Consider the following 15,197-nt stretch of genomic DNA (forward strand, 5'->3'; position numbering starts at 1 on the left):
TTCCAGGGATATTTACCCCTGTGGCCAAAGTCACCCATCATGTACGTAGCCTGAAGGGTGGCCCCAGGATTACCCCATCGCCAGATCAGCCTCCTCAGCATCTTTCAACATCCTTTATCCTCAGCATCAGTACCACTCCACTGATGTCAATAGTGGTTTGTACATAGAGCCTCAAAATAGACTGGAAGCTGCTTTGACTGTAAAATAACTACCCTGCCAAGCCTCATTTGTCCCTGTTACTGGCACCCTGTCAGATTTCCTCACACAAAGCTGACCGAAATACCGGAACACAACTTTAAAAAAGTATTCACAAGTTTTCCAAGCAACCACAAACAGCGTTAGTGTCCAATGCGTGTTTCCAATTTGAATAAAAAACAGTGCTTTATTGTTTGCTTAGTAATCTATATCTCTGGAACCATTCAGTGGACTTTGTTAATTTTGGCGTCTAATAATGTATAATAATAAAGCTACTTTTATGAATCGTGTCGTATTTCTTTTTTAGATAACAAAATGTAGGTTCACTGTTCCTGAAGAAGAAATGGGGAGGGGGAGAGGTCTAGGGTATTGAAAGGAGAGTAAGCGAGACTCTTACTTGAAGCCTTCGCATATCCCAAGGGATGTCATGCTTTATCCAAGGGCAGTTGCTCCTCATTGGGCCAGCGCTGCAATGCCCGAAGGGTCCACCGAAGAGTCACTTTAGCATAGATATTTCAAGTTTCTCGCTGTATGATGCGTGGGAGGCAGTGCTCATAAAGAAGCGTGTGAACCTAAAATTGACTAGAGGAAATCAATGCTGTGTCAATTTAAAAGATGGATTCCACTGCCAAAATTAACAAACCATATGATTGGTGCTACTAGAGGGTTATAATGACCCTAGGTAGTCAGATGTGGACATGAGTGGAAATAGGTTTATGTTTAATGGGTCAACATGTTTCGCATCCCTATCAGTCTTAGACAGAGAACCTTGGTGCTTCTTTGGGACCAGAAAAAAAGAAAAATATGTGAGTGGAAGTGTGTATTGGCCCTCTCTAAAGTGGGGTGGTGCCACCTATTGGATCCTATCTTGAGTAATCCAAACTCAACTGTATTGTAAGTAGGATGACACGTAGGCAGAAGTAGTTCTTCAATTCTTCTTTATTCCATTAAGTAGTAAGGAATACAGCGACACAAACACATCTGCATCCTCCACCTTCCCCTTCAGTAACTGACTCCCTCCCACTACATTCTTCCAAGCATACATTCCGCAACCTCACACGTGCATTCACACACACGCGCCACACACATACACGCGCCACACATACACGAGACATACACGCACACAACACAGAATATATATACAATACCACACACCCTCCTTCTCAAAAGCTTAAGTCACCACAAAAAGAATTATCCTAATTTGAAATCAGAAAACCGAACAGGAACCTTCCTTACTCTGTCACCACGGCGAAGATTTCCATCTTCAACACTATTACCACGGCGAAGATTCCCACCTTCAACACTAACATTGGTACAAGATGAACCAACATCAACAACATCTCTAACACCATTTCCCATATCACAACTAGTACTACAGCTACTCGTACTACTCTCCTTTACCAGAGCAAAATCGTCACCTAACATATAACCACTACACGACCCATCATCAGCACCACCAAAACGTGCACCTACCACACCATTCCTCTCATTGCAAAAACTCAATTGCCGAAAATTCCACCTTTTACCATCTTCCAATTCTACAGCACTACCAAACACCTTCATTACTCTCAAGGGTTTAGACCATACACTTTCACCTTTCAGCACTTTCCTAGGATTCTTCACCCTAACCATTTGACCAATCTTAACCAAAGGCCAAACATGTTTATTACTATGATACTGCTGATTGCGATCTTGATACCTTTTGACTTCAGATCTGACTTCTTCATCAATATTCTTCCCATTACACTGTATTTTATTATTCCTCTTCCTCAACCACCAAGGAACCAACCCAGTAAATGGTTTCCTACCTCTCAAAATTTCAAAGGGTGTCTTCCCAGTAGCAGAATGCGGAGTCACACGATACGCAGTCAATCTCTCTTGTAAGGCTTTCCTCCAAGGTAGACCTGCACTCAATGCCAATTCGATCACTTCCTTAACCACCCTATTGAAGCGCTCAACTTGACCGTTGCCTTCAGGGTGATACAGTGATGATTTGATATGCTTGATGCCCATTTCTACTAAAAACTCTTCCATCTTTTGTGACACAAACTGGGGACCATTATCAGAAACCAAAACTTCTGGTACTCCTTCTCTTGAAAACACGTCCTCCAAAAACTCAATAACCACCTCTGTAGTCATCCCACTCACCATTCTTACATCGGACCATTTCGAATAGTAATCAACCAGTACAATGGCATAACAATCCATAGATGATACTTTGTGTTGGAGCACCGGACCTTTGTTCGCTCCCAGTCCTGCCCCTCTCTTTTGTCAGAGTATTTATTTTTTATTCAACTGTTTTGGTACTTCTAATTGCTTCGCACTTGTTCTTTTGACAAAGCCACACTGCTCGAAGCCATCCAGGTTTCACCTCAGGTTTTGCAAACGGAACTGACAGGACAAAGACGGGTTTGCAAGTTCATTACACAGTCATGTCACACAACCACATCACATAATAAACAATTTTCCTTACATGAAACAATATCCAAATTTCTACAAATTAAACAGAAGGGGAAATTAAAAAGAAGTGATTTCTTACTGCCTTTGGCTCACGTCGAACAAGCATCTAAGAGCTGGGAAAGCAGCTTTTATGTCCAAAATATCGACAGTAGGTTTCTGGTCCCTCTAAGATGTCTCAATTTTTCGAATCTGAGAGATGTCTTGTCGTTCATAGTCACCCCTTCTTTTCATAAACATTGGGAAAGGGCACACTACTGATAGTAGTTTATATTATTTAATTAAAGGACATGTGTTGCACTTTTTTCCCCAAATACTTCTAGGGTCACAGATATAGATAAGAAAAAGCAATGTCTAGAAGAAATTGAAAGATTATATTGAACCATACTTTGATGCATTTCTCCAGGCAAAACAATGCAGGAATGATTCATTCTTGTTTACTTCCAGCCACAACGTAAAAACCACAATGTTGTGTTTGATTTCTCGGGCATATTACCCGAGAGAAACCAGTCGTAATTAAAAATATTAGCAATCATACTTTTAAGAGGTGAAATCCAGGTACACTAATAAATATTGTGGGAAATTGTTTACAATTGAACAGCTTCCAGGGGAAATCCTCAGTTCAGGGAATGTATTAAAACATGTTTAGTCTGGATACTAATACTTGCATTTTTAATAGTGACTCAACAGGACATGTAAAATGTAATATAATATAGTTGCGGACATCCTGAGCCCTGGGAATTTTTGGCTTTTTCTAATTGCACATACAGAAAACTAGAACAACAGCTGAGGGATTGAAATGTATTTCTGTAAGTGGCTTTGTCATTCTCTTAGTATGCAGTTACATAAAAAAAAACACCCATAATCGTTCTTTTTGTCAACACCATTGTTATAGAATTCGTAAAATAATAGTAATTAAAACCAAAGTTACTTTACTGCTGCAGACTACCTAGTAATCTGTGCTGTGATAATAAGTCTCACTTACCTGCAAAAGTATATCAGTGCCAGAGTTTACTAAATCGTCAAATAGTTTAAGCACTTTCCGGAAATGTTTGTCATCATACTCGAAGCGATCCCCAAAAATGATGGAGCAGATCACGTTGCTCACAGCATTGTTTATAATGAGATGTGGGTCAAATGGACGGCCTGCAAAGAGAAAGCACAGGAGAACCAACAAGAAATGCAGGTATGGGCCTAAAGGTTCAAAAGAGCTTCTGATAACCAAAGATCTGATCAATCTTGTCTTCGCTCCATTTTTAAAGAGACATGAACCAGAAGCTCTGGGCTAGCTCAGAAGGGACATGTGCAGGAACCTATGGATCATTTACAAACATCCCTGGCTATACAAATATGGAACATGGATGGACAGCCCAGTCGGCAGACCTGTGCGTGAATGAACAGGGTGAGTTTGACTTTAGACCTGCAAAGAACTTGAGAGAGAGCCTGAGAATTTAAAACTGGATTCTAAAATTCAAAATATCCATTTAATAAATTGACCGTTGTTGGACTTGGCCCTTCAGGCAGGTTCACCCCTAAACTTTTTGCTTTTAATGGTGACCTGGTGATGGTGATTTTTGAGTTCTGCGCACTTTCACTGTGTCCCAGTGGAAAGTGCGTGCGCACTCTGAGTGCATGTGGTGAGGTTGGCCAGCCCTCCCATAGGAATGCATGGGGAATGTCTGTGTCCCTGGTAGTTGCTGATGCGTGAGGCGTGCATGCTCGAGTTTGGTATGTGCGAGCTCGTGAGAGTGAATGCTGCGCAATGGTATGTGTGGCGTGTATGTGTCTAGTGGGGAAGTGCCACTTCTAGACATGGCTGTGTGTGTGCTGTGAAGGTGCTGGCGTGTGATTGGCTGGAGCTGGCTGGGATGCCATGCTCCATGAGTCATGATGGGTCTGCCCGGTGGTGAGTGTGGAGATTAGCATGCTGATGGCTGGGGAGGAGTGCACCTGTGTCCTGAATGAGGCTGGGTTTTCCCCACACAATGCTGGCTCTGCCCCCTGTGGTGCATCTATTGACCCTAGCCCTGCCAGGGAATGAAAGGGGTGGTTGAGCCCATCAAGAGTCCTCCAAAACCAGCTGCAACTGGTTTCTCCCCTCACCCTGCACCTACAGACAAAGGAATTACTAGTATAAGAAGGGCTGTGTGGGGGGCGTGGCCAGCGACATGGCGGAGTAGGACGTGTTTCTGCTCGGCTCCCGGTGTCCTGCATGAATCCGACATCCTAACTGCACCACATACTTCCAAAAACCGAACAATTTAGAGCCTGAAAGACTCCGACACCTTTGCAGCCGACCCGCCTGAAAATCCAGCTGGAGAACGGCTGAAATCGGTGCCGAGAAGGGAACTTTGGCTGGCGTGGCGGACCTACGGCAAGATGGCGACCGGGCCTGTCCCCTCGGCCTGAGAGAGACTCTGCCCGGACCCAGCGCCCGCGGCCCTCGGGCCCTCCACACCCACGAGACTTCATCCGGAGCCCACCCGGCAGAAAAGTGATCGTTCCCCTCCTCCCCCACCCGGTGGCCGATGTGTGGAGAGCCGGGACTCCGGGCACCTGCGGGGACCATCGGAGTCTTGGACGGGGACCTGCAGCCCGGCCGGGGCCAGAGAGCGGGATGTACAGCGACTGGGGAGAAGCGGCTGCGGAGGAGTCGGCGGGACCGGCGGTCCGGGTGAGGAGAGGAGCCAGTTCTGTCTGGAGGCCTCGACTGTGGTCGACCCCCCCCCGGGACTGGGGCTTGAATCGCTGGAGCTCCTGCTGCTGGTCCTGACACACCTGGGACTGGCTGGTTGGACCCCCGCCTAACTAAATGGTCATCCTCGGCGGGGGGCCCAGGCAACGGAACACGACCGAGCATGGCATTGTCCCTGCCGGCTGGTGAGTGGAGTGGTACCCCCGCTCTTCCCCCACCCCCCCCCCCACACGCCACCGCCATCACAGCACAGAGGGGATCGGGACCCCAGGCCACGACACATAGGACCCGCGGCCTGAGTCGCTGCTGGGGCGGGAGACAGCCTCGACCATCCAGGGGGATCCTGGAGTGCGCCATGGGCAGACCTGGACCAGGCCGGCGCCTGCTGCCTCGGGGCATGGCCTAGATTGACCATTCCCACTCCGGAGATACGGGTGCCGAGGGATACGGCTCGGGGCACCGGGGATCACCGCTGGGCTTGCCAACCGACCTGGGAGTGCAACGTGGGGGTCACCAACCGCTGCCACCTTCAAGAACGGAGCCCCACCGCAGACGGCGAGACCAGGAGGAGGAGGCCCTTACCTGGTCCAACAGAGACTCGTGGACACGATCTGAGTACCTCTCCCCCCCCCCACCCATACCCTCGCCTTCCGGGCTGTGACTCGCCTGCAGGACCCACTGATCGAAGGGTTACCGGACTAACGTGTCTCTCTCTCCGCCGCCTCCACTGACTTCCAGGCCTCTCCGGGAGGCTCCTACCCAGGACCAGGATCCGACATGGGGAAACGAGACCCGGCACCAAGGCCGGCCAGAGAGGAAACCATCGATAGCTATGCCACAACGCGGTCGCAGAAGGAGACGGCCCCGGAGACACTCGGCGCACGAACGGACACAGCCATAATTATGGAGGCGATCCAGGCCTCGAGGGCAGATATTCAAAACTCTAGAACGGCACTAGAGACAAAAATAAGTGAAGTGGGCTCAGAGGTCCTCTTGCTGCACCAGGAATTCCGAAATCTAACGGAGAGGGTGACTGCCACTGAGACCAGAATTGGCGAGGCGGAGGATTCTCTTACCATGCTCCGGAAGGAAATGGCGGAGCTGCAGGCGTCACACAAACAGCTGCTGTGGAGGGTGGACAATGCCAAAAATAGGGTGAGGCGCAACAACCTCCGCTTCGTGGGATTTAGAGAGGGCATTGAGAAGACCGACGTAGCAGCCTTCCTCCGTGACTGGTTGACATCGACATTTCCGCAGGCCCAATTCTCAAACTGTTTTATCATAGAAAGAGCTCACAGGGCCCTGCTCATGAAACCTCCGGAGGGGGCACGACCGCGACCGATCATTGCCCGCTTCCTTAACTTTGCGGAAAGGGACCTCATCTTGAGGGAGGCAAGGAAAAAAGGGGAACTTAGATTGGAAAATACAAATATCATGATCTTCCCGGAATATAGCCAGGATGTGCAGAAACAACGCCGGTCTTATGACTCAGTTAAAGCAAAACTGCGAGACCTGCCCATATCCTACATGTTGCTCTTTCCGGCGAAATTGAAGGTGCTATACAAAGGCAGATCCCACTTCTTCAACCGCCCTGAGGAGGCCTGGCAGTGGTTAGAGGAACGACCTCTGCTCCGTGGAGCAGAGGAAGAGGGTCACAGGATCCGCCCGAAGTGGCAGCAGCCAACTTCCGGAGAAGCCCACCTAAGAGCCAAAGGTCCCATATTCTGAGAATGCAACGCCACACACACTCGCCGCCATATTCGGAACGCCCTCCGTCAGTCAGGGGTGAACGGAGTCAAAATGCGCCCACAGAGGAGAATCTGATGCCGGGGTCCAGGCTCAGTAGCCTGGCCCACCATACTGTCGAAGAGATGGACAACGTGGAAAATGAACATTTGTTGGACATAGAGGATTCGACAGACCACTCAATGCCCCCTCTAGTCGCGGCGATCCGAGAGATGGAACAGGGAGCGACTGGGGGAACGGATGACCGCAACCTGGAAACACAAGATTCCCATTCGTGAGGAAGTGTGGAACTGATATCCGTAACAGCAGTGCACCGCAGCTGAGGACACGCAAGTTACAACCACTACTCTTTGAGTATTGTCTGACACTATTGTTGTTTGATTGCTTAGTTGCCACCTTTAGTGGCCCAGGGGGCAAGGGAACCCGCCCTGTTGTTGGCTGGACAATTAAGCCGGTGGCAGCAATGGCTGTAGCCCTAGTGTCAACCTAGTTGGGGTGGTTAGTGGGTGGGCGACAGACCTTTACCACCTGAAAGTCCTGTGCTTTCTTGGTTACAAGTATGGGATGGACGGGAGGAGAAGGTGGGGAGGGGGTGTTGGGGATTTGGGAAGTTCAAAAAGTTTGGTGGTGGGGCTGTTGGGAGGCGTTGGGAGGGGAACAGTTGGTTGATTACAGTCATGTACATGGTTGCGACATTCTACACTCATACACCAGGGATCACCCGCATGATCTTGTTGACACCTCAGAATGGCAAGTGCACTAGAAAACACACCCTGCTGACCACTACAGACTCAGTGTCCTGACCTGGAATGTGCATGGTCTTGGTAGTAAGATTAAGAGAGGACTAGTAAATGCCTACCTTAAAAGAATAGAACCAGATGTAACTTTCCTACAAGAAACCCACCTTAAGGGATCTAATTGCTCCTTCATAGCCAGGGGACGTTATAAAGTTCTAGCACATGCGGGATACACTACTGATTGCAGGGGAGTAGCCATTATTCTAAAGAACACTTCCCCTTTTTGCATCACACGCACCTGGGTGGATCCACAGGGGACCTACGTCGGGGTTCAGGGGACATGGCGTAGACGCACATACATGCTGATATCGGTATATGCACCCCCAAACTACAGGCCAATGCACTCAAGGCACTGGCCAACATACTTCTCGAATCGGCTTACACCATTCAATTGGTAGGCGGAGACTTCAATGATGTTATGGATAGGAAGATGGACCGAACAGGGGCGCCACCCACTAAAGATACCCAGACCCCGCTCGCACTGATGATTACCACCATAGGCCTTACTGTTGTCTGGAGGTGGTTGCACCCGGGTCAACTGACATACTCCTTTTACTCAGCCTCAGATAAGGTATTCTCACGGCTGGAATACATTTTTATGTCCAGACAGGACTTGACCATGGACACTGCTGCAGAGTATAAGGCAAGAGGAATCTCTGACCACTCGCCGCTGCTGGTAAATATAGGTCGGAAACGTGGAACGACGGGGCCTACCTGGCGACTAGATGCCTGGGACCTTAAAAATCCGACTGTCCTGAAGGGTATGCGGGCTGATGTACGAGTGTACATGGCCGAAAATGAGGGATCGGTTGACTCGGGGGTAACCCTCTGGGAGGCCTTGAAACCGGTCATGAGAGACAGGATAATGAGTAGACTAGGAGAGGAATGGAAAAAGCTCCAAATAGCAGTGGCTGCAGCTGAATGAGCCATAATAGACCGAGAGAAAGAGCACCTGATTACAAAATCCCCCACCACCTCGCGGAAATTGATAAGACGCACAGCGCCACTACCGAGAGATTGTGACTGACGAGGCTAAGACTCAAAACTTGGCCACCCTCCATCGCTTATACGATGTGGGGGACAAATCAGGCAGGCTCCTGGCGTGGCTCAGTAAGAAGGAACGGGCAGCGCGATGGATAGAGCACATTAGAGATGCAGACGGCAGGCTCGCCTGCACAGATACACTCATCGCTGAGACTTTCGCTACCCACTATGAGCGCTTCTACACCGCCAGAGACTTGGGCTCTTGCGACGAGGCTCTTCAATATATGAGCCAGACTGAGATTCCCTCATTAGACCCTGAGGCCGTTAAGACACTTGAGGCCGACATCACGGTTGAGGATGTCTCTTTGGCTATTGCTAGACTGAGATCTGGGAAGACTCCGGGACCAAATGGTTTCCCGGCGGAATTCTTTAAGTGCACGGCGGACATCCTGGCTCCACACTTGAGAAAACTTTTCTTAGGGGCGTATCAGGATGGGAGGCTCCCCACTGACCTTTCCACAGTGACCATCGTCCCAATTTACAAAGAAGGCAAACCGCGAGAGGACTGCGCGTCCTACCGACCTATATCCCTCCTAAACACTGAGGTGAACCTCCTTGCGACAGTCCTGGCACTGCGACTGAGGTCGGTGATACCAGACCTGCTACACTTGGATCAGACCGGCTTCCTACCTGACAGGGCCACTAAATTCAACCTTAGATGCACACACAACTGGCTACAAGAAGTGAGGGACATAGAGTCGCCGCACTGGTTTTTCTCCCTCGATGCAGAGAAAGCCTTTGATGTGGTTTATTGGCCATTTTTGGAGGGAGTACTAGAAAAATTTGGTTTTGGCCCCAAATTTCAGGCCTGGGTTCGGCTCCTCTACACTGCACCGCGTGCCAGAGTACGGGTTAATGGAAGTCTGTCTCGGGAATTTCAGATCCAGAGAGGGACTCGACAGGGCTGCCCTATATCGTCCCTTCTATTCACACTCACCATCGCGATCCTGGCTGCCCGGGTTCGACAGAACCCGACAATCAGCGGATTTAGAATAACAAACACTGAAATGGCCCAGGAGAAGTTGGCCCTCTATGCGGACGATGTCCTCCTGTACATTACTAACCCGACAACCACTATCCTGGAGCTCTTCCTGGAGCTGGAATCCTATGGTAAACATTCTGGTTATACAATTAACTGGCATAAATCAATCCTATACGACCCTGGGGGCGGTAACCACTGGACGACGTTACCACAACACTTATTCACTACTACAGAGGGTTTTCAATACCTGGGGATTTACACTACCCTTGATAAGAAACTCTCACTCCAGAAAAATATAGAAAGGGTCTCGCTGAACCCTGCCACGGACATGGAGAGATGGAAATGCCTGCCACTTACACTCTTAGGTCGTGCGGCCATGTATAAAATGATTGTTCTTCCCAAATACTTGCACGCCCTACGAAATGAATATTATTCCCTCCCGGAGACGCTACTGCGTAGGATCCACTCGGATCTTCGGACCTTTCCCTGGCTGGGAAAACAACCTAGAATAGCATTGACCACGCTTCAAAGACACCAATATAGCGGGGGAATCTCACTCCCAAACCTGGAAGCTTACTACTGGGCGGAGCACATGACCCCAATTAATGAATGGTTACACGTGCCGGCAGGCCATCCCACATATGCATTGGAACGACACAAATTGTCCCCACACATCTTACTGCACTACCTCTATGGAGGCCCCGCACAACGATCACTGCTCCCAGCGACTCATAACATTACGTGCTTGGAATAAGGCCACGAAACGACAGGCTGGGACAGGACCCCCACCCGGCAGACACTACTCTGGCACTGCATGTGGCTACAGGAACTACACAAACTAAAGGGTTTTAAACGATGGGATGACATCGGAATCTCCACTGTCGGCAATGTGATTGCTAAGGGGGAGTTGAAATCCTTTCCGGCTCTGAGAGACGAATTTGGACTTCAACGTTCACAGATTTTCAATTATACCCAGCTCTGCCATGCTTGGAGGGCACAAAATATGCACCTGTCAGGACTACCAGAATATACACCATTGGAGGGGAGGCTTCTACAAGAACAGATTCAGGGGAAAGCAGTCTCACTCACTTACAAAACATTAACCAACAATATGCTAGGGGACCTGGTGAAGCTTAGAGGTACTTGGGAGAGTGAGGTGGGAGCACTTGATGACCTAGATTGGGACATGGTGTTAATGCATCCCCGAGAGGTGGCGATTAAGTCCAGACTCCGCCTCATTCAATACAATGTGCTGCACAGAACCTATTATGACAGGGTACGACTCTATAAGATGGGGAAAATAGAGAACGACAGATGTCTTTGATGCCACAGGGCTGACGGGGATTTTTATCATATACTGTGGTCATGTGGGGTAATTCAAACCTACTGGTCCCGCATCTTTCTGGAACTACAAGAGATACTAGAGGTACCACTTGTGCAGGAGCCCAAGCTGGCTTTATTGGGGTTATCCACTGATGTGGACCTGCCACGCCCTCTCATAGTCTTCCTGGTTCTGGCCTTGGTGGTGGCCAAAAGGGACATAGCGAGGTGATGGGGGTCTCCGATTCCCCCGGACTTGGAAGAGTGGAGAAATGGACTGGACCTATACATGGCGGCTGAGAGGGTGACCTACAAATCTAGAGGGTGCCCTAGGAAGTTTTGAAAGATTTGGTCCAGGTGGAGACACTATCATGGACTCGATAATGGGTTGGGGGACTGTTGAGCCTTTTATTACTCTATTAGTTCACACGGGTGGCGGCGGGAGGGACTGGGTAGGGGAGTTGAGAGATGCCTATTCATCGATCAGATTGCTTTCTCAACTGTGTGATGTGACGCGTACCAACAGCCTGCGATTGTGGGGAGGCGGGAATGGGGATAGAGGGACGAATGCTGCTAATTGCATGACTGTACTGTTGAGTTTTACACAAAATGCAAATAAAAATAAAAAAAGAAGGGGCTGTGTCCCCTTACATGCTGTTCTCTGCCAGGATCCTGCCTGAGGGGGCCAGGAGGACCGCCCTTGGATTGTCTCCCTGCCTGGAGACCCAGTGAGCTGGCTCTGGGCCCAGCCTTGCCCCCCCCTGCCTGCTGTAATTCTTGGAGGACATTTGCTGTACTTGTGGGCCTCTAAGCGCCTGGAAGCGCTTTATTTGCTATTATAGTGCTTGGGAGCGCCCTATCTCTCTGCCGGTGCCCACCCGGCATTTGGCTGCTTAATTGCCGCCCTCAAGGGATTCCCCGGCGTGCGGATCCCCCTTTTTGCCCATTTGCGGCGCGGGAGCTCACCCCACTTATTTGCCGCTTATTGATGATTTTAAAGTCCCCTGGCAGGTGCCCACCCTGCCAGGGACATTGCCGCTCTAAGATCGAGTGCCCACCTCGATTTATTGTCATTTTAAGAGAGCCAGTGCCCACCCGGCATTTGCTGCTTATCCCCCGCCTACGAGTGCCTGAAACGGGCCGCCGCACTGCCAGCGACGACCCGGAAGTGGTTGGTCGGCCACAGACAACGTGCAGCGATGAAATCCCTTAAAGAAGACACCTCAATAGTCATAAAACAGGCTGACAAGGGTGGGGCAGTAGTTGTTTGGGCACGCGACAAATATCTAGCTGAAGGCACCCAGCAAATCAATAATCAGACTTGGTACAGACGCCTCAATGAAGATCCAGTCATTGACATTCAACGGCTCATTTCAGAAACATTGGCAAAAGGGTTTGAAGAAGGATTTTTGGGCAAAAAAGAGTATGAATATCTTCTGAAAAAGAGTCCTAGAACACCAGTCCTATACCTCTTGCCCAAAATCCATAAGAGCCTCCAAGATCCACCAGGACGTCCCATCGTCTCTGGTTGTGATTCTTGTCTTATACCACTTTCCCAGTATGTGGATTTCTTTTTAAAACCATTCTTGACGAAGGTCAAATCCTATTTGAGAGATACCACCGATTTTTTACTCAAGGTAGAGGGGACCAAATTTGACGAAGAGACCCAATTAATGGTCACCATGGATGTCTCCTCCCTCTATACGCAGATTCCCCAGGAAGAAGCGTTGGAGGTGATGGAGATATACCTGGAGATGAGAGACAGACCCCACCAAGTACCCACAACCTTTATCATCAAACTGGCAGAGATTGCTTTGAAGAAGAATTATTTCTCATTTAATGGAGAGTTCTTCATGCAAATCAAGGGCACCGCTATGGGGTGCCCTTATGCGCCGGAAATGGCCGTATTGTATATGGCACAATACGAGGAGAGATTTGTTGAGAATAATAATCCCTTCCGACAGCACATCCTCCAGTGGTTTCGCTACATAGATGACGTCTGGCTCCTGTGGCAGGGGAGCCAGACCGAACTGGTAGCATTCCACGACTGGCTAAACAATAGACATGGTGACATTAAATTCTCTATGGCCCACAGCAATTCTAAGATGACTTTCCTTGATGTAGAAATGACATCCTTTGACGGGGAACTCAAATCATCCCTGTATAAAAAAGACACTGATCGAAACACCATTTTGCACCATAAGAGTGCGCATCCCCGTAATCTTAAATCCAATCTCCCATACGGGCAACTGTTACGAATCAGGAGAAACTGCTCACACTTGGAGGATTTCTCCTACCATGCTGAGAGGTTTTGCCAAGAAATGGAAGATAGGGGGTACCCTAAAAAGTTACTCAAGCACGCTTGTAAAAGAGCGCGCTATACCCCCAGAGAAACCCTTCTCCAAACTCGACCCAAGCCTGCTCTTGACAGATTGGTCTGTGTGTCCACTTTTGGACCAGACACCCACAAATTGAGAAAAGCCGTTTTGAGTAACTGGCATCTACTTGCCAATCTTGAATGCCCATTCCCACGGCCCATATTCGCGTACAAAAAAAACCAAAGCATAGGGCAGCAAATCACGAGAGCAGATGTATCGCTACCCAAAAAGAAATGTGACCTATTGACTCAGTGGAATCTTAAACCGATCACAGGCCACCACAAATGTGGTACCTGTGTAGTATGCCCCAACACCATTGAAGGGGACGAGTTCACACACGAGGGGACAAGATGGAACCACAGAGAATTCTCTAATTGTAAAACCAAGAATGTGGTTTATGCAGTCCAATGTCCCTGTGCCAAAATCTATATCGGCAAGACGACACAACAAGTCAATACCCGCATTTGCCAGCACAGATCAAGGTTAAAAAATAAAACTGCCAATGCCCCTATGGTGGATCATTTCCTAAATGAGAAACACGACGTCAATGACTTCAAGTGGACGGTTTTATACACATTTCGATCTTCCAATCGAAACGTGGATATTGACAGAATGCTCCTCCAGAAAGAAGCATATCTCATCTTAAAATTCAAGAGTGCGCAAAATGGTCTCAACACTTTATCGGAAATCTCAAGAGTCTAGACATTCCAACTAAGTGCTGCGGCAGACCGCTTCCACCCGGGCGGCCCTGTTTGTCTCTTTCCTCCTCTTTTAAATTCCCAAAGCTGTACATGCATTGGTCACCCGCCCACATAAACTTCATTCTTTCAATATGTATCTTATCGTTTAACACACGCGTTGGGCTTGAAACTACAAATCCCATGATGCCCACTCCTCTACCTGTGAGCTACATACAGGTAAACACACCTGGCGCCCATTTTGGAACCGACAGAGATCGCCAGAACGCCAGAAGGCAGAGACTAACAGGACATAGGTAGGCAATGCTCCTCAGCGCTGCTCCTTGATTTATTTACATCACCTCTCAGGGACGCGTTTTTATGTTTTTCCGCTTCCTTTTTACAGCGGACGTCTCTTCTAATTAGAAGCCATGACGGGACTTCCTTGACAATTATTCACGGAGCGTCAAGCCCGGTCATTTGTTAAAAGAAAGGTACGTTTTCCCCATAAAATCTTAGTCAGATTTCTCATACAAATAATTCCTTGACCCTGACCTGTGGCCCCTTTTTTCTCACAGCGCGAACAAGAGCCCCGTGTCCTGCCTTCCCCTTCATTGATAACTACACGGTGACATAGCGCCGACAGGCGGAATTTTCACATTCGCCTCGGACGGTATGTCCTTTTGTTTTCATTACACTTCATGATGTGTTTGGACATTAAATTTATGTCTGACCACATAATGTTTATATTTGTAGGTGACCTTCATCCCATCCTCTGCTTTAGAAGTTTTACGTTGCACACTGAGAAATTATGTGCATTTCTTCAATTCCTACACTCTGGTAGGTCCTTTGCTGAGCGTCATTTTAGTGGGAGAAAGAACTCATAGTGTTCTGACTTTTAATTCA

The 15,197-nt window shown here is 48.7% G+C and overlaps 1 protein-coding gene across 1 annotated transcript in view; it reads right to left on the bottom strand.

Moving 5' to 3' along the window:
• Positions 1-15,197, bottom strand: part of LOC147748032 (cytochrome P450 2D15-like) — a 252,763-nt gene that overhangs the window by 139,351 nt on the left and 98,215 nt on the right. The window contains exon 4 of the mRNA XM_086958052.1: positions 3,638-3,798. Coding sequence (XP_086814178.1) covers positions 3,638-3,798 — 161 coding nt within the window. The remainder of the gene's footprint in view (positions 1-3,637; positions 3,799-15,197) is intronic.

The sequence above is a fragment of the Lissotriton vulgaris genome, chromosome 1_1, assembly GCF_964263255.1.
Source record: "Lissotriton vulgaris chromosome 1_1, aLisVul1.2, whole genome shotgun sequence".
NCBI classification, from domain to species: domain Eukaryota; kingdom Metazoa; phylum Chordata; class Amphibia; order Caudata; family Salamandridae; genus Lissotriton; species Lissotriton vulgaris.